The sequence below is a fragment of the Polypterus senegalus genome, chromosome 1 (genome assembly GCF_016835505.1).
Source record: "Polypterus senegalus isolate Bchr_013 chromosome 1, ASM1683550v1, whole genome shotgun sequence".
NCBI lineage: Eukaryota > Metazoa > Chordata > Cladistia > Polypteriformes > Polypteridae > Polypterus > Polypterus senegalus.
Genome location: NC_053154.1, coordinates 93,521,904 through 93,547,207, shown reverse-complemented (window position 1 = coordinate 93,547,207; position 25,304 = coordinate 93,521,904). Strand labels below are relative to the sequence as shown.

The following is a 25,304-nucleotide window of genomic DNA, read 5'->3' as shown; positions in this document are numbered from 1 at the left end:
AGAAAAAACAAAACTTAATTCATACATTTATTTTATTTAGATTTGACTACTGCGACTGTTTAAATCATTTTATTTGTGGCCTGTAAAGATTACTGCTTGAATTAGGAGGTATGACCATGTAACTCATGTTGTTAGGAGTTAACATCAGATTTTAAAATCATCTTTCTAACATGTAAAACTTTAAATGACTTCAGCACAATTTACTAAACATACCTTATTAATAAGCATATTCCTGAACACATACTGAGATCAAAAGATACTGGTCTTTTAAAAATGACAAGGATCAATAAAACCTTAGAGGCTTTAACAGCAGAGAACTCAAAAGTTGTTTTTTTAACTAGCCATACCTTGTATTAACTGGATCTCCTATTAGAAAAATGTATGTTACATTTTGAAGAAAAGTTTATGGATCTATTTTTGTTTATTTAGTCTGAAATATATTACAAAGAATTTAATTTATGTGCCTTTATTTGGCAGTATCTTATTTGTAAACCAGTCCTAAATGAAGAGCGCCATACGAGTAAACTAAACTGAATTAAGTAACTTTATATAAACATACATTACCACTGCTGGTAACAGTGTGAGTCAGGTGGTGGCCGAAGGTGGAGACCTTGGCGGTCCGATCCTCGGCTACAGAAGCTGGCTCTTGGGACATGGTATGTCACCTCTCTGAAGGGGATGGAACCTGAGCTAGTGCACAAGGTCAAGAGGTTCCGGCTAGATATAGTCGGGCTCACCTTGACGCACAGCATGGACTCTAGAACCAATCTCCTTGAGAAGGGCTGGACTCTCTACCACTCTGGAGTTGCCCCTGGTGAGAGGCGTCGAGCGGGTGTGGGCATACTTCTTGCCCCTGACTTGGAACCTGTTCATTGGGATTTACCCCAATAGACGAGAGGGTAGCTTCCCTCCACCTTTAGGTGGGGGGACGGGTCCTAACTGTTGTATGCGAGTATGCACCGAACAGCAGTCTGGAGTGCCTAGAGAGGGTGCTAGAGGACAGACCTGCTGAGGACTCTCTCGCTCTGCTGGGAGACTTCAGCGCTCACGTGGGCAATAACAGTGAGACCTGGAATGGTGTGATTAGGAGGAATGGCCCCCCTGATCTGAAACCGAGAGGTGTTTTGTTATTGGACTTCTGTGCTTGTCACGGATTGTCCATAAAGAACACCATGTTTAGGCATAGGGGTGTCAATATGTGCACCTGGCACCAGGACACAATAGGCCTCAGTTTGATGATTGATTTCGTGGTTGTGCTGTCGGACTTATGGCCACATGTCTTGGACACTCGGGCGAAGAGAGGGGCGGAGCTGTCAACTGATCACCACCTGGTGGTGAGTTGACTTCGATGGTGGGGGAGGATGCTGGTCAGGCCTGGTAGACCCAAACGTATTGTGAAGGTCTGCTGGGAACATCTGGCAGAGTACCCTGTCATAGGTAGCTTCAACTCCCTCCGGTAGTACTTTGACAACGTACCAAGGGAGATGGGGGACATTGAGTACGAATGGGTCATTTTCCATGCCTCTACTGTTGAGGCGGCTAACAGGACCTGTGGCCGTAAGGTGGTCGGTGCCTGTTGTGGCGGCAATCCTTGAACCCGTTGGTGGACACCAGTGGTGAGGGATGCCGTCAAGCTGAAGAAAGAGTCCTACGGGACCTTTTTGTCCTGAGGGACTCCGGAGGCAGCTAATAGGTACCGGCAGGCCAAGAAGATGTGGCTTTGGTGGTTGCTGAGGAAAGGGAAGAGTTTGGGGAAGCCATGGAGAACAACTTCCGGATGGCTTTGAGGAGATTCTGGTCCACCATCCGGCATCTCAGGTGACAACTCTGTATGGTGGGGATGGTGCGCTGCTGACCTCGACTCGGGATGTTGTGGGTCAGTGGAGGGAGTACTTCGAAGACCTCCTCAATCCCACTAACATGCCTTCCAATGAGGAAACAGAGCCTGGGGACTCAGAGGTCTGCTCTCCCATCTCTGGGTTCTGAGGTCACCGAGGTGATCAAAAAACTCTTTGGTGGCAGGGCACCAGGGGTGGATGAGATACACCCGGAGATCCTCAAGGCTCTTGATGTTATAGGACTGTCTTGGTTGACATGCCTCTAAAACATCGCATGGACATTCGGGGACAGTGCCTCTGGATTGGCAGACTGGGGTGGTGGTACCCCTCTTTAAGAAAGGGGACCGGATGGTGTGTTCCAACTACAAAGGGATCACACTTCTCAGCATCCCTGGAAAAGTTTATCTGGAGGTCCTGGAGAGGAGGGTCTGTCAGATAGTCAAAACTCGGATTCAGGAGGAACAGTGCGGTTTTCGTCCTAGTCGCAGAACAGTGGACCAGCTCTACACCCTTGGCAGCGTCCTGGAGGGTGCATGGGAGTTTGCCCAACCAGTCTACATGTGTTTTGTGGACTTGGAAAAGGCGTTCGACTGTGTCCCTTGGAGAATCCTGTGGGGGGTGCTCCGGGAGTATGGTGTACCGGAACCCCCTGATAAAGGCTGTTCGGTCCTTGTACAATCGGTGTCAGAGCTTGGTCCGCATTGCTGATAGGAAGTTGAACCCATTTCCAGTGAGAGCTGGACTCCACCAGGGCTGCCCTTTGTCTCTGATTCTGTTTAAAACTTTTATGGACAGAATTTCTTGGTGCAGCCAGGGCATTGAGTGGGTCAGGTTTGGTGGGATCAGGACTGGGTCACTGTTTTTTGCATATGATGTTGTTCTGTTTGCTTCATCAGGCCATGATCTTCAGCTCTCCCTGGATCAGTTCACAGCTGAGTGTGAAGGGGCTGGGATGGGAATCAGCAACTCTAAATCCAAGACCATGGTCCTCAGACCGGAAAAGGTTGGAGTGCCCTCTTAGGGTTGGGGGTGAGATCCTGCCCCAAGTGGAGGAGTTCAAGTATCTTGGGTCTTGTTCACGAGTGAGGGAAGAATGGAGTAGGAGATCAACAGGCGGATCGGTGCAGCGTCAGCAGTGATGTGGGTTCTGCATCGGTCTGTCTTGATAAAAAAGGAGCTGAGCCGAAAGGCAAAGCTCTCGATTTACCAGTCAATCTATGTTCCTACCCTCATCTATGGTCATGAGCTGTGGGTAGTGCCTGAAAGAACGAGATCGCGAATACAAGTGGCCAAAATGAGTTTCCTCCGCAGGGTGTCTGGGTTTTCCCTTAAAGATAGGGTGAGAAGCTCGGTCATCCGGGAGGAGCTCAGAGGAGCTCTCCTCTGCATCGAGAGAAGTTAGATGAGGTGGCTCGGGCATCTGATCAGGATTCCTCCTGGACACCTCCCTGGTGAGGTGTTCCGGGCACATCTAACCGGGAGGAGGCCCCGGGGAAGACCCAGGACACGCTGGAGGGACTATGTCTCTCGGCTGGCCTGGGAACGCCTCAGGATTCCGCCAGAAGAGCTAGTAGAAGTGGCTGGGGAGAGGGAAGTCTGGTCATCTCTGCTCAAGCTGCTGCCTCCGCAACCTGATCTCAAATAAGCGGAAGAGGATGGATGGATGGACCACTGCTGGATTTTTAAGAACCTCAATGGCTGAAAGAATTACAAAAAGCACACGCATATACAGTTGTATGAATATATTGATTACAATATTGTATTTAGACTTTGTTGTATGTATTTCAGTTTTTTATTTATAATAAATTTGAAAAAAACCTGTAAAATCCTGTTTTCCCTTCTTCATTTTGGGGTATTTAGTGTTGCTTTATTTAGGGAAAAACAATAATTTAAATGATTTTTAGCACAAGGCTGCAAATAGCAAAATGTGAAAAACTGTGGAGGGGTCTTACGCTTTCAGAAACCACTATATTATATATATATAAAAACACAGACACACACAGTGTGTTCTAAATAAATTATATCAATAAGTTCAATTCACCTGGTAGGACACACATACTCTTACAGGGGTTATTCATTAAAGCAATTTCTATAACAGAAAGCAGTAATGTCCACCTTATTGTCCTTTTGTAGCATGAGTCTGATATCACCACTTAATCAAATAGAGGTAAATGGTTCTACAGCTAAAGACAAAGCACAAATCAAAAACACATCAGCATAAAAATTTAAGTAAACAAAACCACCTGAAAAACACTACAAAAAACAAATTTTCTTATGTAAGAAAAATTAATTGCAAAAAACTACAGAGAACACACATCTTCCAGTTAACTAAGATGGCTGGCCAAACCCCATGGCCACACACCTGTTATGCTACATGCACACATGTAGAACAAGTTCTATAGCTATGTGTGGCATCACTTCAAGTACACAATGGTGATGACATAATAATACAGACAAAAAAGATATTTTTCTCTTACATTCTGACATCTGTGTTTATATTTAAGGGCTATATATACTATATTAATAGGATTTTCACATCTTCGGAGTACTTAAGAACCGATTTATTAGATGCAGAAAACACTATTAGTGTAAAAACAAGCATTCCCCAAAGAGGTTGTAACTTTATGGCAAAGTGTCTCCTTCTGCACAATAATACAAACTGAATATCCCATTTTGGAGGAGATCACATTGCACTATGGTTTGAAAACCTCAGTGAGTCTTTTTATTTAGTAAATGTACTCACTAACACAAGGCATGTTTAAAATAACCAGTATAGAAAAAATGGATATTACACTATTTTGTTAGGATTTCAGAAACACACAAGATCTTATCTGTGATATCACAGCTCTGCCAACACTTGGTCAACTTGTTTCCTGAGTTTCATCTAATAATCAAGGATGAGCTGACATGTCTGCAGAAAGTTCGTCAGGAAAAAAATGGACCTTAAACTACAATTCATTTCTAAACTTGTCTTTCAGAAAGAAGATGCTTCTACTTACTATTACAATATAACTCACCTATAAGTAGGCACTGAAGTTTTACCTGGACATGAACCTTTATCGAAACACCTCAAAATCACTAAAGTGAAGCAGAAGTGTTACTTTAGCAATAAGTGCTTTTTATTAAGCAACTGGGTTGGAGCAAAAACCTGCAGCCACTGAGGCTCTCCAGGACCGTGATTGAGGACCCCTGGTCTATTTGGAACAGGTAGTGGACACATTCTCTTGGGAGCATATAGCCATGGAGATGGACATTTAAACTAGTTCTAAGATCCATTCCTAAATGCTGTGGAGTTATGTATTATTTTATGTGTCTTGTAAATTATATGTTTACTTGTAAAAATAACTAGAAGGCATGACAGTAATGTTAAGAAAGAAACAATAGAAGCATTGAATTATGGTATAGTTTTCATTTTTAGAGTTCTTAAGAGTTTCTACTTTCTGTCCACCTACAATGTCAGTTTGTAATTGTTTTCCGAACATATTTAACAGACAGGACTTTTTTTCTGTTTAAGATTAGAATATACTCCTTATCATCTATACAGCTTTGCACCCTTTGATCTTTCTTTTTCAATTACTAATACTTTGTGAAAACTACTTACATTGATGTACACATTTGGCTTTTGATGCTTTCCACATGTGTTTTACATGTGTTTTCCTTTGCCTAATAAACGGTGTATTAATTTGCTAATCATCTCATGCTTATTCTGCAACAAAGCATAAGCTCATAGGAAGACTGAGAAGAAGTGCAGATTCAGACAGAGAACTTTAGCACCTAAACAGAAATAGTCAAATTTTTCTCTATTAAGCGTCCAGAGGGTTTTCAATCCAAGTATTTGCTATGTAGTGTTGCCAGCTAAGTGTCAATCACCAGTTGTGAACCACTGTTTTACAGCTTACATAGTAGCTCTCTCATAATGAAAAGCAGTAAGACAACTTCCTTCTCCCAGTGAATGGGGACAGCATGCAAGCAACATGCTTCTGTGAGTGTGACATTAGGATGAGCCCTCTTAGTCCTCAACTCCTATGCAAACTTAGACTATTACAAGAGGACCCAGCAATGAACAAAGGGCGACTTGGCAAAGACAAAGAGGTACTTGACCGCTGGTGAAGTTCTTTACTTGAATATGAAGCAGTAGGGTAATGACTTGCAACTATGCACAGCATTAGACATCACTATTAAAGGCTTTGTATCATAACACTGATCATCTGTGGCAAGATTAATGAAAATTCTAAGCAGCTAGTGAACAGCCAGCTAAGGACCTGCTTTCTCACTTTTCAATTTTATTGTGTATCAAGCTCTTGACTGTGTCAGGTAAACATTCACTATTTACAAACTTTTAAGCAATTGGGGGAGAAAAAAAAAAACAGAGTCACCACTTACTGTTTCAGCCTTCTCCCACTGAAGGCTGTACCCTGGAAGAAGGACAAGTTAACTATGGCATTAAACTACCAGGATGTTTTATCTGTCTCTTCTGTCCTATCTTTCATGCCTATACATAAGCAGTTATTATATTTATATATTTCTTGTGCTTATCAATAAATTGTATTATTGTTTTTCTTAAAACAAGCATTGTTCATTTACCTAAATGTCTGTCCAATGGGTTTAATTTTATCTACAGAGAAAGGTAAGGAAAGTAAAGTAAAAACTTTACCAAAATCTCTCATTAATTATTGGCATCACCAAATTCAAAAGATGATAATTAATTAATTGATTCACATCAATCAATGTATTTCTTCTCCTACAGATTCTTCTACACCATGAACAATGCTAAACTAAGGAAGAAGGTAGATGTACTTTATGTATTCAGATTACTTCATAGTATGTACAGTACTTGTTTATTTTGCTCGTCTGCCAAGTGTTATCTACCATACTAAAGTCTCTGTACTTCCTCCAACAGAATAAAATAAGGCCATGTCATCATACTAGTAAGAAAGAGAGATTTATCACAAAAGATTCTCACAGTCACAGAATTGTTTATCACATTAAAATATACAGAAAAATGTAATTACCCTGATGAAGAGAATCTTTTCTCCAACTTTGTATCTGCCCTGAGACTGCCTTTCGACACAGAACTTGTTGGGACATTTGCATGGTGGATCCTCCGCAATATGTTTTACCTGTAAAAAGGAAAAGCTATTTTACTTGAGAAAATTAGACGTCTTTAGAAACAGAAAATTATAAAACACACTTCAAATGTAGAAGGAGTAGGGTCATCAGTAAGCCCATAAAGAAATATAACATCCTATGCACTCATTAACTGCCTTTTCATTACAAGTCCAAGACAACCGATGCTACTGTCCCAATCATAAAAAGATGCTCTGTCGAGAGATTCAGGAACACCAAGGATGGCATACCATCCAATGTCAGAGTTATTATGTCTGTAATGATGCACAATTCCTGTGCAGCACACATCAAGTTCAGGGTTTTAGCTAGCCTTTTGATTGCATTACCAAAATGTGGTCCTATCTGGTGTGAAGACATATAACTGCAAACATGCACAAAAGATGCCAAAATGAAATACCATCTTATGCTGAATTAGTTATTTAAAAGCATTGTGTAGATTTGAAACCTTTCAAAAAAACCTAAAACATGTATTCAATTGCAGTGAGTACTGGCAGGTTAACAGATTGTATGTCTTACATTCAATTTAAAAATGTGATTATTTACAGTATTCCAAATATAATGTACAAATTGGATTGAGATCTGGATTCTGATTCAGACACTCCAGGACATTCACATTGTTGTTTTTAAGCCAATCCTCTGAAGATTTGGTATTTTGCCTAGGGTTGTTGTCTTGCTGAAAACCAAATCCTCTCCCATGGTGCTGGTTTCTTGCAGACTACATCAGGTTTTCCTGTTATTTTGCAGTATTCATTTATGCTCTTCGTTCATGAGCCTCTTAGGGCCTCCTATGCACAGCTCTGCCACCACCTTCTTTTTTCTGTTGATCAGTGTCAAAAAAGTCAACTTAAATCCACTACCTACATGTACTATTTAAGAAGATTAAATCATACTTTTCTTGAGTGATTCAGTGAACAAACCTTTAATACTGAAAGAGAAACAGTGCACATTTTCCTTTTTCAATTGTCCTGTTCCCTACTGTAATTTTCTACTCAATGTCCAAACATACTGCTCCTAAATGTAAATGACCGCCAACATACAAGCAGTAGCTCAAGGGTGGCCTAAATATATAATCGTATAGTCAGTCATCTGTACCATTTCTTGTTTAATTAATCTTTGTATATTGAAGAGTGTATCTTATAGCTTCTTGATATAGCCTGGCTTGGTGTGCATGAGTAGAATGACTGATCCAACCCTCCCCAACTATGGGTTTGATTGGTTGGAAAATAAAACAGAAAACAAACATGCATACATTAAATGAGTGCCTGTATTTAACCCAACCTTCAGAAATGCAATGGACATCCTGTTTCATGCAGATTTGTGGGCTGTTGTCTAAGCATTTTGCCCAGCATGTTAAGCTATGGCAAATTTTTACCTATTTCCTTCAAATTTTAATAGCGTCCCATGTTGCATTCATTTTATTTATATTTTTTTTTGACTGATGCAGACATAGGCCCAGGTAAATTGACGTAACTGTCTTAAGTACTCACAGCATCATCAAGAATCTTCCCGGTACTCTTTCTACTTGGAGACTTTACAGATGACGGAGAGACTGGGGAAGGAGGAGGAAGTGGAATCTTCTCTTCCTGTTCAATCTCCTTCTCCAACTTGATAAGCCCAGGGGGCTCCACTCCATACCTATGCATATTGTGTAAAATGAAGAACAGTGTTACTATTTAAAAGGGAAAAGAAAAACTATCTATGGCATCTTTCAGTGCTGCATTTTTAAAATTTATATTTGTAGTGAACATTTTATTATAGTGTACAGATGGGTTTTTACATTTGATACTGTATTTTAGTCAGGTTTATTTTTGATAGCACTTCTGAATTATTCCAGCCACTGTTTTAATATTTATACTTTGTGTACAGGTAAAGCTGGATTAAAGTACATTTTTATAATTAATCTGAAATATTAATGCAATCATACTTCCCATACATTCCACCTTGAATCCAGTAGCAAGACTGCTCTAAACTGTAAACTTTTCAAAACTATTTTAAGTTTGAATTGTTTTGCTGTTCCATTGCACAGGTATTACAGATTTTTTCAATTAAAAAGTCTAGCCAGCTGTTCACAATGGATTTTGAATCCTGTTAAAACTGTCTGTCAGATCACTGGGCTATGCATGGCTCTCAAATTAGTGTTACTGAATATATATATATCGCTTAGGCAAACTCAAAGAAGAAAACTCCAGCCAGTCTTCCGGATTGTCTGGACACCGGCTGCAAGCTATAAATCTTAAGTTGAGGTATTCTTTGCTCCTTCGCTCCAGAGTTTTCTCAGGCTTTTTTCACTCTGTTTGTAGGTTGTCTAAAGCTATAAAGTACAAAAGTATAATAAGATAAAATTGCAACTGATCAGAATAATTGTATTTTAAAATTATGATGGATTGTCCTACGGGCAACTAGTTGACAAGAAGAAAGGGTAGCAATGGAAAGAGGTAGCAGGTAGCAAAAGTCCCCTGCGTGAAGGAGGAAAAGGCACACTGGGATTGGCAACACACATTGCCCTAAGAGTACAGAACACTGATCTCTGACTTGATGTATATTTATTAGGAGGGGATACTAGAAGTACTATAAATACCTTGTTGCCACAGAAGTGAAATAGTTCTATGAAGATAAAAACTAAACATACAGTATCCTCAACAGAAAAAGGAATTCAGGATATATATTTCCTCCACAAAGACTACCACCAACAAATATCAATGTCACCAAACTGTTGAATTTGATAATATTGTAAAGCAACCTGAGCCACTATCTGCAGATCATCTCAGAGAGGTATTTGTTTCAATAGAGCAGCTTATCATGCCAAAGCTAACAAACTTGAGGGAAGACAGTTCAGAAGAGGGAAATGACTTAATTATGAAGGATATGTTGATGCACAAACACAGCAAGGAATGCATAGTAGTGGGTGTGTACACACTTACAGCTATAGGTTATAAAACACTTGTTCTTAAACTCCGTACTGTAGGGACCTAGAAGCTTCATGTTTAACTCCAGATAATTTCATAATTTAGCAAAACAGTTTTGCTTTAAACTGAACTACTTGTTAAACTAAATGAACATTTTCTGCTCTAATCTTGTAGCATACTTTTGAAACTTAGAAACGTTTTTATTTTTTTAAACACTTTCATAAATAGGACACTTTTTTCATGTTAGTTTTTTAAATTTGACTTTTTTATGCAGTTAGCTCTCTAAATTGTATGCAAATAGAGTAAACAGGGCTACAAACAACAATGACTGTTAAAAAGGAGCAGTTACTTCAGCGCTATTGCCAAATATATAATCAAAATCAACCACATACTGTACATACTACATCAGGCTCCTAATACAAAGCATTAGAAAAACATATTCACCCCATGTCAAAAGAGAAACACATGCACACACATTTCTTAAACATCAATTAAAACGTGGTATTTCTGCACTGACAAAATAAAAGCAGAGTATGGGAAATAACAGTATGTTTAATTAAGTCAGGGGCCCATTTCAAAGCATGTGCAGTTACAATTTCAGAACAATTTATACAGGGGATGTGCTTACCTTTGTTTCGTATGCTTTATATGTTATGATTTAAATAGAAATTTAATATAAAATGATACCCTCAAATGTAAGGAGCATAAAGTACATACAAATCCATAAAAAGACATTTGAAAACAAATCTGATGCATAAATTACTGTAAATTATTTTTAAAACATTTTGAAAAAACAGAACACAATGAAGTGTATTAAGTTTGATAAATGATAAAATTCATAGAAAGCATATACTAAAATTCTACACTCCTTTAGCATTTTTAATTCAACAGTACTACGTTTAGTTTACTAGGACTATTTTTATTTCAAACATTTGCATGATGTATTAGAAGTGCTGACTATAAGAGTTTAACAGTAGCTTCCCAAAAAAACCTGGAGAATAAGTGGTTTAATGTCAAAAGCTAAAAATATGGCGACATCTGCAGTAAAATTGCTAACCAACAAGATTCTGCTTAAATAAGTGCTTGCTATGCAGCACACACACAAACAAGACACTTGACTGCTACTGTACTTCATCATTTGCCTCCTACAAGCAGGCAAAATCATTTAATGATTTAAAAATAAGATTCCTTGTCAGAAAAAAGGATGCTGCTTCTGAAGTCAAGTAGCTCAGTGTAGTGGTGCAAAATGTCCCCAGACCTCTTTGGCAAATGCAGCTGAAGTATGACAATAAACTTCTAGCAGGTGTCCACAAATGCTAGAGAAGTGCAAACTTCAGAAAAGTTTAAAAAATATATAGAGACATGAACATGGACAACAGTTTCCTTATCTGTGTAAATATCTAGGCAAGAAGGAAACCTAAAGTAAAATGAGAGAGAGACAGATAAAGAGACAGAGAGAGATTACAGTGCAATAAGGAATACAATACATTCTGATGGATAACAATAAAATGTCCAGCCAGTTTAACAACCATTATATGGGTCTACACATTTTGACTAGCTTTTCGAATTTACTTTGTCAATTGTCTATAGTCTTGAGCATACAAATACATTCCCTTCATGTTTATTTACTCCCAATGCTATTTTTTCATCTCATTTAATAAAGTCTCGTGTAACTAGTCAACAGGATGATTTCTTTCAGTTAATTTGTATTTTCAGAAGTGAGTTTGCTGGAAATATTGTTGAGGTACTAATCAAATTCCATTTCTTTAGAATTGCTGGCAGATTAGCCTTTATGGTACCCTGCTACGGGATACCTAACTAGAGCGGACTGCTAAATGATGGAACTTGCACTGAAGGTAAACATCTAGATGCAAGGATTTATCATAGAATTTATCTAAACAAATCTTGCTACCAAGATATGATAGTATAGTTTTGGACTAACCCCTGCAAGTGACCAAGTTGTTTACTGCACAGGGGAAAGTCAATGTATCACACAACTCTTAGACAAAGATGATATAGCTCTTAGGAGGCAAATGGAGATGTATAACTGAAGAGGAGGAATACATGTCTGAAAGAAAATTTCATTTTGGATAAAGGGAGACATGTATGATATGTTTTAAGTTAGTTGACCTGATGAATTGTCACTTATGACAAAGACAACCACTGTTTAGTTCACATTTCACAAAAAACAAAATATTTTTATACTGTGTGTTATTTATGTAATACATTGACATGTTCTGAGGATTGCCTGGGTGAGCTTTCAATCTTCTTAAATATTATACATTTAGGTCTTTAAATATTATTACCAATTATTAAGATTAGTTTGTTTATTTTTTCACCATCCTCCTTTCTCAAAACAATGTGTCAGAATTTAGTTTCTTTGTTTCAAATAGCCCTCAGCAAAGATAACATCGAACATTAAAAGCAATTTGCTCTTAATGACAGGACAAGATTGAAATAGTAAGATCTTTCTAATATTTCTAGTACTACACTTTCTAGTTTTATTCCAGGGTAGGTGAGGTCTTCTTCTCTCCATTGTTTTTACAAATTAGATCAAATGAGGAAAAAATAAATCTGACATCCTTCATGTTAACATGCATATGTATACATAAGGATGAAGTTCTTTGATATGTAGGAGAATGTTAAAACTATCTGATAAACATTTGGTTATCACATTATCATCTCTCTGTCTTTCATTAATGCATAGGGACATCAAGTTTTACAAAACATGTTTCTCTTTTTTCATAATCCAACCAGCATATACCTATCGTTCACCACAAATAGGCCACATTGCTTTTCCTCTGAGGAATTTTGTGTGTATCACAGAAAATTAAATATTTTCAGTTCACTTCAAATTAGTGAAAGATTTGGTTTGGTATGAGAAGCATGTTTAAAAAAAAGACCGGAGAACCTCTGTGCCAGGCAGCAGTATATATTTATAACAGGACAACACCACTAGTTTTAGTTTGAATACTATCAAAACTAACAATCACTTCTTGGGCTTCTGCCATACTGAAATTCTTTTAAGGGGAGGTTGATAGCTCATTGTCCACCTAGTCAAACCCCAGTACTCGGTTTCTTCAACCATGGTAGCTGCATGTAACGGTAGAGTGAAAGAACATAAACTAAATAGATTATTATTTGAACAACTGCACACAAGATGTGCCTTTGCCCGCCTGAAACATTTATTTATTTTGGAAGATGGGACTATTGCTAACATTCCTAAACAAGCAGGGTTGTGCTTTTAAAATATTAACATCGCTTTCCTACGTTACTAGCATCTGAATATTTTACATTCAGTTGAGATGAAAAGCCATGATGGAAAGAGCTTGGTCAATAAAGCACAGCAGTCATACATGCCATCTGTTGCACCACATGTCTGCTCAGTTTGCAATTTTATTGTATTTATTTTAAAAACATTTAAAAGGCTATCTTTGCTGTAGAAGAAAAAAAAATGTCAGCTTCCTTACGCAAAAGGGACTATTAAGACAGAAGAACTTAAGCAAACGTGCAGGATTATACATACTGTAAACTACATATTTATTTGTATTGCTATTTTTATTTGTTTTTGTAATTGTAATTTTTCTTTTACTATATTGAAAGCATGTTGAGGTATAATTTTGTGTGAAAACATGTCATATACATTCATAAAGGTAAGGGTTATTCCCATACTAAAAAAACAGAAAAGAAGGCTAGATACATACAGTAATGTTTTGCCTGTATAACTGTCATCATGTGTGTTTTAATAATAGAGACACATTTAATAAACTCTACACAGTCAAAACTTTGTAACTTCTTTTCCTTTTGCACATGCATGTATACTTTACAAATTCATAAATTATGTACACACACATAGTACATACAAAAATATTATTATATATATTATTACTTTTTTTTTTTTTTACCTGGATGCTATTCTTCCTAATTCCAGTAAGCAGAGACACACTTCTCTGGGCTGCTTATGAAGGACTGTGAAACAAAAAAAAGCTAAACAATTAATAACTGTTGAAACAGACTTTATACAAAGAAAAAATCAATGGATTGTTTAAAGCCAATAATATAAACATACTGTACATCAATAACACAACCAACCAGTGAAGTATATATTATTTAACGTGAAACTATAAACAAAAGATAAAAAAAAAACTTTCAGAACAAATCTGAAAAGAAAAGCAATGGTTTGTGTATTGAATAATGAGTTTATCAATATGGGTTACCCTTTCTGAAGATTATCCTGAGCATTCTGTTACATTTTACACAGAAAACAAGTGTTTGGAAAATTCTGCCCATACATGTATTAGATAGTCCATATTACAGAGGGTTTGGAATTTCATTTGAATCTGAATTTTAAGAATTGTCACTGAATGTTCAGAAAGAAATATCCTATGAGACTACATGGTGAGGAAGACCTTGCTCAACACAAGGTAGTTATTTCAGATACTAAAGACAGATTTTTCATGGTATAATCACTCTGTACATGTGACAATAATGATCCAATAATAATTTTCAAGAATTTCTATATAATACAGTATGTGAAAAGCCAGTTCAAATTTGAAATTGTATGTCTGTATCTTGCTTGTGAATTTTAAAATACTTACAAAATATAATGAATCTCCTAAATGAACGATGCAGCCCAAAAGAGACTCTGTTAGAAAAGTTTAAGTGATATAACAAACCTCTTCACTGATGTATACTATTAAAGAGCTTCCAGTGAAAAAAAAATGTTTTTTTAGCTTAGCAAGATAAGTTACACACTTTTGTATGTACTCTGCACAAGAGCTGGGAATTTTGAACTTGCAGATTTGAACCCCTAATAGGATTAAACTGTAGCAGGAATACGCTAAACACATTACATGACATAAATATTACAAATCTGGCCTAAATTAAATCAGACTAATAATAGTATCACGGGACTGACTGCATATGAAAAACTGAACCTTAATGTTATCCTTTGATTAATTTGTAACTACTGCGGTGGGCTGGTGCTCTGCCCAGGATTTGTTCCTGCCTTGCACCCTGTGTTGGCTGGGATTGGCTCCGGCAGACACGATGACCCGGTGTTAGGATACAGCGGGCTGGAAAATGACTGACTGACTGACTGATTAATTTGTAACTAATTTGACAATGTAAACACAACATCTGTACACTCATGGACAAATCACTGAATTCAAAGACTACTTTGAAAATAAATAACATACAATATATCTGAAACAAGTTAAGAAGTGATAAAACAACTAAAAATTCAAAGAAGAATATTAATATGAAAACTGTGTCATTCATACAATCTGGATACTGTTTTATTTCATGAGGTTTTTTTGTAATTATGCATTACACTTTAATTTATTTACAGTATGTGTTACCCCATTTCTGCCAGCTCTGATCAATTATTCTAGCACTCTTCCTTTATTTTGCAAACTTTATCTTGCTTTACTATAGCTTCTTCAAGCAAAATTTATAAAATCATTCAGCACCCTATATTGCTCTGTCTTGGGTAATTGATCCAAAACTTTATGAAAGTTACGATAACTAGTTCTATATGCTTAAATTTAATCAAATGTTTCAAATGCTTCCTTGTAAAACTCAGAAACAAATGGCCAAATATCACACTAACCAGGTTTCCATCCAAGGAGTTTTTGCAAAAAAATATTTAGCGCTTCAAATTGTTTTACAAATATAGCTGATGGAAATGCTAATTATCGATAAAATGTTGTACATGTCGACATAATATTTTTCCGTTTAACTTTAGCGCATAAATTCCATATTGATACTTCAGATGTCGCAAAAACTACATTGGAAACACTTTTTGTCGGAAAAAAAGGCTTTAATGCAAATAAATGTATCACATGATACATTTTCATCACGTGCAATCAAAACGAGAATGGCGGAGCGGTTCGCATGGTCTGATGAAGAGACTCGTTATTTCTCGTGATGAGCCAATGCAGTAGCGGATAGGCTGGGTCTCCTGCTACTAAAAGGGGTACCTGAACTCCCTCCACATCAACTGTAGCCTGGGGGTGTCTCTCAGGATGTCTAAATAATACAAAACCCGCAAAGGTAATTTACTGTGCCAGTCAAAATATTTAATAAACCGTATGTTTCATTATCTAAATATTTTTTTCTTATTATTAAATGGCAGATGTTTTAGCATATATGAGAAATTCTTTCATTAATATTAACTTTAGTTTTTTTTTATTAAACGTCGTTATTTTGTATTAATTCAAATTTCAGCTTTAATTAAAAACCTTAAGGGTAGCAGGTTACAGTACTAATTCAGTTGTTATCGCACTGAGAAGGGATGTTGAAAGGTAGGCTCACCTGTACAGATCCGATGCTGCAAACACAGCTGCATCATGGGCACTTCCAGGAGTGCCAACGCAAATGTCTCGTATCATGCACCTGTCATCAACAAGGGCCTGGAGAACAATAGATGGCCACCCTTTGCGATTAATGTAATTGCGGTAGCCTTCCGTCGGGGGAAGAATAGGCACATGCGTAAGTCTGATATAACGGCGCATTAATTTTTATTTAATAGTGGTGTACACAGCATATACACATCGATGGACGGTAGTTTTACTAACCCCGAAAGTTTCTCCAACTACTCTATACTTGGCGAAGGTTGCCAGCTTGTAAAGGGCCATGGCAATCTGCTTTTGGGTTGGAACCGGTGGTCGGTGGCAACCTGTGATGGGTGCAACATCAGGACTGATGAATCCACACAACATCTCAAACGTCGGCCGTGTCATTCTAGAATGGTGCAGCCAGAGATTTTCTGTGAAGTGTCTCTCCACCACCTCCTCCCAGAAGGTCTTATTCCGTCGTCTCTCCCATACCCGTGGGTTTCGTCGCACTGGGGTACTTTCTTCGAGCTCTAGGGCTATCAGACAAGCAACTGCTTCATTCTGCTGTCGTCTTCGGATATTATGTACAATTCCAATTATTTGTGAAACTGAAATAACAGTAAGCTGGCAAATTTCAAAAAAGTGTCTGAATAATCTCTCCATTTCTTTTTTTATTTGTTTAGTGGAAGGGGTGGAACATGGAAAACAAAAGGTAGATCATTTGTGACATACACAAAATTATGTATGGAAACGACTCAAGGGCAGGTTTTTTTTCGCGATACAACAAAACTTATGCGACAGTTCGTTTTGGGGGGGATGACGTCATCACACACACCATTTTATCGATAAAAAGTCAGTTGGATGGAAACAGGCTGGAGACAACAAATTTCGCACATTTTTTTTTACATATATTCTGTTTGTCGATAACAAAACGTTGCAAAAAACTGGCTGGAAACTTGGCTACTGAGAGAGATCTGTAAAACCTTTACCAGGCTGGCACTAGATGAAAAGCAAAAGATGTTTTGGTGTAAAAGAGTCATAAATTAAACAGCTTAGGTGACCTGCACAAAGTACTGTAACATTAAGACATCTTTGTCAAAAAAACTGTATGAATCAATGCAAAAAATCTGAATTTCAGTGTTAAATGTACTGATGAAGAAATTTTTAGAATCAGTGGAATTAGGAATAAAATGTGGTATTGCACTGTGACATATGAAATGATGTATACTTTAGGAAAATCTTAGTGCAACACATATTCTATAAGCCAATCAATTTAAAACAAAAAAACAAACAAATGCAAATAAGAAAAATCTGCAATAGCTTTCATATACTAAGAAAAATCTGCAATAAATGCTGACTACAAAAAAAAAAGTTAAATGTATCTTTGCAAAAAGGGTCTTCCAAAACCTTCCACCAAACCACTACCCACCCTGAACTGTTTAGTAAGTTTCATCCTATCATCACTCAACTGTAGTTTCCACAAGTTAAAGGTACACATTTTCATTAAAATTTGCTTATGCATAAATGAAAGGGAAGGATGAGTACATAGAGTAACAGGGTTTGTCTAAACACCCAAAACAAAGTATCCCAAGAGATTTTCAACTGGAATTGAGCAGAAGCAAACATTTTTCCTGAAAATGAACATATCCTTTGGTGAAGGACAAATTCTGATAAATGTCAACAGAGATGACTAGTGGCATATTTCAGAATTATTTCTTTAAAAAGTATCATATTTCCAGTAGTTCTCAGACATGAATCCCTTAACAATACCACCATATAAATATGACAGTATTCAGTCATCAGAGGCTCTGTCCAGCTTAAATGTCCACAGTAAATGACTAATATTTTACTAACAAAGCAGCAATTAAAATGTATAAATATAATATGATTGTGGTTCACTTTCATTATATTACTGATATTTCCCTTAATGACAGCCAACATGTAGGCCCTCAGGACTTCTCTGGCAAACACTGCACTGGCTTTCATTGAAACATCTCATATATGCAATCTGAAACAGGACATTAGGTGACATGTGGTATCAAAACGTGGGCTTTCTATGGTTTACAACATATATTTCTCATGCTTCTTCTGGCTGCTCCCATTAGGGGTTGTCACAGCAGATCATCTTCTTCCATATCTTTCTGTTCTCTACATCTAGTTCTGTTACACCTGTAGCGGTCAGATGCCGCCAAGATTTACACCGTCAAGCTGACAGTGATTTCTTTATTTTTTATAGAGGATCCCAGGGATGCCCCCAGCCTTGGCCCGCCCGCACACATCACAGAGACAAAATAAAGTGTGCTGGGAAATAAGGACAATTAAGAATATAATGAAATTAAATAATATAAATGAAAACAATAATACCACCCCTATGGCGATATTACATTAAACATATGAACACAAACACCACACAGCAAAGTCCATGGAATACTAAACCGGATGTAATGAGAGATGACGAGAGTAACTCCAAAAATCTGTATGTTGAAAGGGAAGGAAAAAACAGTCCTACCAGTAGACACTGTAAGGGTGAAGACGGATGGACAGTTGAGGAGCGCTCCTTTTCTTGCGGGGAAGCCAGTAAATCCAAAATCAGTCCTCAGCACACAGGTAGACAGACGATCCAGACCCCAACAACAAATACAATCCAGGACACAGCGATTAAATATGACTTAATTAACAGAAGAAAGTCCGACAGGTAAACGCCACCTTTTAAACTCCTTTGACCACCTTTGACCCCAACAGCCCCTGCAGGGACTGCAGGGAGATGCAGTTCTCACTAACAGTAGCACTGCTACAAACCAGTCACCTGCATGTCCTCTCTCACAACATCCATAAACCTTTTCTTAGGCCTTCCTCTTTTCCTCTTCCCTGGAAGCTATATCCTTAGCATCCTTCTCCCAATATACCCAGCATCTCTCCGCTGCACATGTCCAAACCAACGCAATCTTGCCTCTCTGACGTTGTCTCCCAACCGTACAACTTGAGTTGACCCTCTGATGTACTTATTTCTAATCCTGTCCATCCTTGTCACACCCAATGCAAATCTTAGAATCTTTAACTCTGCCACCTCCAGCTTTGTCTCCTGCTTTCTGGACAGTGCCACCATCTCCAACCCATATAACATAGCCGTCTCACTACCGTCCTGTAGACCTTCCCTTTCACTCTTGCTGATACCCATCTGTCACAAATTACTCCTGACACTCTTCTCCACCAATTCCACCCTGCCTGCACTCTCTTTTTCACCTCTCTTCCACAATCCCCATTACTCTGTACTGTTGATCCCAACTATTTAAACTCATCCACCTTCGCCAACTCTACTCCCTGCATCCCCACCATTCCATTGACCTCCCTCTCATTAACACACATGTATTCTGTCTTGTTCCTACTGACCTTCATTCCTCTCCTCTCCAGGGCATATCTCCACCTCTCCAGGGTATCCTCAACCTGCTCACTACTATCACTACAGATCACAATGTCATCAGCAAATATCATAGTCCATGGGGACTCATGTCTAATCTCGTCTGTCAACCTCTCCATCACCATTGCAAATAAGAAAGGGCTCAGAGTCGATCCTTGATGTTTTCCCACCTCCAACTTGAATGCATCTGTCACTCCTACTGTAGACCTCACCACTGTCACACTTCCATCGTACATATCCTGTACAACTCTTACGTACTCTTATGTATTTCTCATGCTATTATGCAAAATAGTACGAAGGAAAAAACAAATCAAGTCCAAATGGCAAAAAACAGCAAAAAAATTTGGCAGGACTCTACAAAACTCTGATAAAATTACCCTAACAGTAACTGCTCTTTCTTCCCTGAAAAAGCCTATAACAAATTGGGAAGGAAGGTTTGTTCATCAAACTTACAATTAAATGCATTGGAGGACAACATTTTATTCTGCTTAGGTGTTACACTTACAGTGCACATGTTTTTTATGATTATAAAAAAAACAAATTGTGCCATAGAATAGGCTTACCAGCAGTTCATCATGGTTCTGAAAGCTGAAAATCATATACAACTATCAATAAAATCACATATTGGCTCTCTGTGAGGGAATGTTAGGCTAAGTGAACTTTATCCACTAGTAAATACATGTAATTCAAACAGACAATTCATCACGTACAAGTATAAATCAAAAAGTAAAGGGAATATGAAAATTACACAGTAACCACAACAGATAGAAGTTGACACTATGCAACACATTTGTGATGGCTTATGGTAGTTCGAACATGCACAGCGCAGAACTTTGCCATTAGTGTAGTTGAAGCCAAGGTCAAATTAGCAAGGATGTTCCACTCTGGAATTGCACCATTGTTGAACGATGTGCCATGGTAGTGAGATTTCCTTGAGCAGAGGGAGTGAAATCAACTGAAATTCAGTGAAAAACATTGCCTTGTGCAAATCAGTAAACTGTTTAGGCACCCATCATGGACAAACCCTATGATACCCCAAGTCATCATGCACTATGGCATGAGCAGACCCATACAGTAAGTGATATTCAAATGTGCAACAATAATGGATAACATAAACTGATGGTCTTCTCTGATGAAGGCATTTGCCTACATGTGGAATTGTGTGTGCAATGTTGATGTTTGACCAGATCAAGCTTTTTTGGTTACACTTGTTCTTCTTGCTTTAAACCTTTCTACCCATTCATAAGCTTTTGCTGTTTTCATTCTCATACTGAGCTACCATCCTTTGGTGAAATTCAGCACATTTCACTCCCTCTGCCTTATGAAATTTCACTACAATGTGTTGTTGAACAATGTTGTAATACTGGAGGTAAGCATCCATACTCATTTGACTTTGGCTTTGACTAGACTAAAGGAAGAATGCTGTGCTGCATGTGTTTAAAATACTCATAAGCCATCACAAATATGTTGTACTATGTCAGCTTCTATCTGTTGCAATTACCATGCACATAATTTTCAAATTACCTTTACTCTTTGATTTACTCTTGTACTTCATGCATTACACAAATTGGTTGAGTATACCCAACTAGTGTTAACATGAAGACTATCCAAACAATCTCTTTAAGACTTTGTTTGAACAGTTTGAGATATAAAAATATGAATGAACAAGGTAATAAGAAGAGCAATTACACACAACATCTCTTTTAAAAAAAGTTTTGTATCATTCAAAACACCATCTCCTCCTACTAAATACTTTAAAGACCATTGTGCCAAGCCGAGTGTAATGCATTGGATAAAGATTTTGGAACAAAGAGAATCCCCATTTATTATGACACACAATATACCTACAGATAAATCAGAACCTTCCATGAGATTCACAGTTGCCTTCACATATGTCAATGGCTTTGCAACCAGTGCAATTAATAAAAAGAAACAATGAAGGAACAGAAATAAACCTGAAACTTTAAGTAAAACTCTGTCATATGGTTGAACAGTAACATGTTCTGGATTTAACTTGTTTGTTTCAGCAGGTACTTTGCATCCTCTAAACATAATAGAATTGATGGTTACATCACAAAACCACACCCATGTATACAAATGAATTTAGGTATAAATTTTAGCTTCCACCAGAATGTGACATAATGGAAAAAACAAACAAGCCAGAAGAAGTGATATGACAACACATTTTAGACAAGTGATGTTTAGACACACATGGTCATGCACACACAATAACCAATCCACCTTAGCTGCTCTGTGGACAGGGCCCTTCTCCAGTGGTTATAAGGCTTCCATCAGCTCCTATCATGCTACTGGAGGGATACAGGGAGAATGAAAAAAGAACAATCTCATTTTAATTGGTGTTTCACGGATTCTCCTGTTTCAAAAATACAAAGTTTGAATATGAAATACTTTAAAAAATACCAACAATTTAAGTTGTCAAGCATTGGAATGTAAATGAAATGGACCAAAAGATTGTTACAGATTTCAAATTCAATGTTTTCATTATATGGAAATAAGTTTTTATATGTACTACATATGTATCTTTTTTCCATTACAACATGAGGATTCCTGAACTCCTTTAAAGTTCAGTATTTTCAGGTCTAAGTTATTTCTTCACAATCATGGTATACCATATATTAATTTACCAGAAAAAATTATGTTTGAAGCATTTTTTTATAAATTTTAAAAAATACCTAGCCTGCTCATTTCTCAAAAGTGTTATCAAGTATTGATGGGTGTCTTAAGATTGCACACATACTGTAAAACAATGGCATTTTAAGAAGGAAAAAAGCAAAACATGAAAAACATTTTTGTGAGACTAATCCATTTTAAAATGAAGCACAGTTTCTTCCAACATTCACTTTTCACCTAGAAAAATCATTGCCAGCAATAGTTATTGACATTATTAAATGTTCGTTTATTCAGATGTGAATTACTGTCTGTTACGCTTTCATTTATAACAAGCTATATAAAAGAAAAAGGGGATGGATATAATTTACTGCACATCCCATCAAAGGACTAAAGTTATTAGTAACTGACAAGTAGTACTGAATTTTTCTCGGTATTCATTGTAACAACTGATAAACTTACAAAGGTAAGCATACTCAATCTGTAAATAAATGGGGAGAATCTTCAAAACCTCACACTGTGAGACAGGAATGGAAGCTCTGTGCTTCCACTCTGCTTACATTAAAGCATCTGAACTAAACTTACGAAATATTAACTTGATTAAAACAATGGATGCCTATAACATCTTTTTAGTTCTTGTCACTTGTTTGCATGCTCATCTTCTCTCACTAGCTGTCCCTAGACTAGTGAAGCACATACCGTATATACTCACATATAAGTCGGGTCTTAAATCCCGAAAAATCGATCATAAAATTAGCCCCAACTTATATGCCCATTCAAAAATGCGATACTTACATATTTTTTTTTTTACATCTTCTTACCTCCTCCAATCTCGCATCAGTTTCTCAGATGCATTAAATTTTGTTGCAGGTGTGCAGTTACCAATATCTTTTGCTATTTCAATGACGTTTAATTGAAAACCAACTTTATATTTTCTTCTGATCAAACACTCCATTGTAGATAAGGGATGCTCTTACGATAAAGGTGTATGAGGGTGTGAGACACACAAAACAGTGCAAACATTGCTTTGGAATAGTTTAGGTATTACTGTGTAGTCACGTAGGCACAGTACAAAGAAAAAGAAAAAAAAAAAAAGGCAGTGTGCTCCGTGGTTACTTTCTCAGGTGGGCATTAGCATATCATAATCTCTCAGGCCAATAGCATGAGTTTTCCGCATTTGACTTTTATGACCGACATTATAAAATACCAGAAATTATACTGTACAATCAAGTCCAGACTTATCTGTGGGAGAACTTATACAGCAGGATTTAATATCTTTGCAAAATATTGCAACATTGTTTTTTTGAATGGTGGCTGCCATATGTGTGCCAGAAGTAGGGCTGTGTCCATGGAAAATGCTAAAACTCCACCCACCATGGGCACTGCGAGCAGACAAGTGAATAGTAAATGTATCCTTACCTGAAGAAAAAAGTACCACGAATCTATGATAAAATGTATTCCTACCATTTAACTTTTGTTGTCACAACCATACCTCAGAAATGCATAAGGCATGTTTTCTTAAATTGAAACCTTTGTTGCTTCAAAGTGAATGTATTCAGTAAGTTCTGTTTTTCATTTTCACCCAGCACCCCTCACTTCCATTTTAATGTGCAAGAGCAAGCTTGGAATTTTTTATAATATATATAAAATGCTTCACTTTAGAACAATATTTCATGTTGCAAATTAATGCATACCATAATTGTGAAGAAAATGCTAAACTTATCCATTGATTGTAGTGTGCCAATTAATTAAATAGAATACTTAAGTATCATGAGCCTTTTGAACCCTTAATAAGATATTTAAAAAATAATTTTCATATAATCTGCACAAGTGTTTTTTTATAGTCTATGGTCTCTGGATTGATTTCCATCTTTGCATTATCATTTAATGCTAACCTGGATAGTCTCATTAAATCTGAAACTTTCAAATGGCCATATTTAAATAGAAACATTTCAACTTGGAGTCATTTGTCCATTTTCCTTCTTGTACGAGATAACCTTGATCCACTTCTGCCTTTTCAAAATATTTATTCTTCCATAACATTTAATAGTATTGGAGCACAAATAGCAAAGTAAGTTTGTAAAATGATTTGCAAATTTAGTTACCGTAGAAGGAAATGTAAACATCAAGAATTTCAAATATGTATTGTACATCTGCTGTTTTCTTTAAAAATGTGTATGCAAACACTGATTTTGTGATTAGCGAATGTAATATCAAAGGCTGTTCTCAAGTCATGCCAAAACCCATAATAAGTTTTGTTCTTTAAACAAGTAGTCCTGGAAGCCATCTACCAGTCACTTCACTTGGTCAAGAACAGCATTCCCTTTCTAACTTGATTTTGCCCTTAGCAGTATCCAAAGGAAACACTTACAAACAGCAAAAATAGGACATGTCATATGAAACTAGAAAATCCCATTCAGCTGTACAGTATAAAGAACAACTTTCTCTTTCCAACCATAGAAGTGAACCAGTTGTGTGGGAGATAAGTGTTCTGTTGAACTGTCAAAAGGCTATTGGAGGATTTTATACAGAGCTGGGAGTTTATTCCATCGGAGTGCTGACAACTCACTCAGAAAATAAAGGAAACCTTTCATCTCTGTTGCAGGATTCTATTGTGTCAACAGCCTGTGCCTTTACAAAATATCAGCTCTGACAGAAAAGAGGGCATCATTTATGGACACATTAAGACTTTGATCGCTTGCTTTGTCTTGTATAAATCTGTTTACTCAGTCCACTGTGTCACATTTCTGATCTTTTCTATTTGTATTTATACCTTTAAACCTATGAAATGCTGGCCAATCTTCTTGAATACTTATCACAAAACAGTACATCCTGATTCGAATGAACAGGGTGAAGGAAGAAGGCAGTTTAAAAACTTGTGGTCTGTCTGAAGTCAACCACTTTTAATGTTATCTTTTATGACTCAAGGATAAATTTGGATGTCAGAGTATAGTTTTCAAAATAAATACTGGTTGGTGGGGAGCACTGGTTGCTGTACCCACCACACAACGAACTACTTGGATTGGGACCCAAGTGCAGCTGGAATCAA

At 37.2% G+C, this 25,304-nt stretch overlaps 1 protein-coding gene across 4 annotated transcripts in view; it reads right to left on the bottom strand.

Annotated features, from left to right (window-relative positions):
• Positions 1-25,304, bottom strand: part of LOC120529620 (growth arrest-specific protein 2) — a 191,970-nt gene that overhangs the window by 75,602 nt on the left and 91,064 nt on the right. For all 4 annotated transcript variants that reach the window (XM_039753593.1, XM_039753572.1, XM_039753582.1 and 1 more), the window contains exons 5-7: positions 13,777-13,840; positions 8,453-8,600; positions 6,851-6,958 (exon numbers count right to left, since the gene is read on the bottom strand). In XM_039753593.1, the coding sequence (XP_039609527.1) occupies positions 6,851-6,958; positions 8,453-8,600; positions 13,777-13,840 (320 nt within the window). The remainder of the gene's footprint in view (positions 1-6,850; positions 6,959-8,452; positions 8,601-13,776; positions 13,841-25,304) is intronic.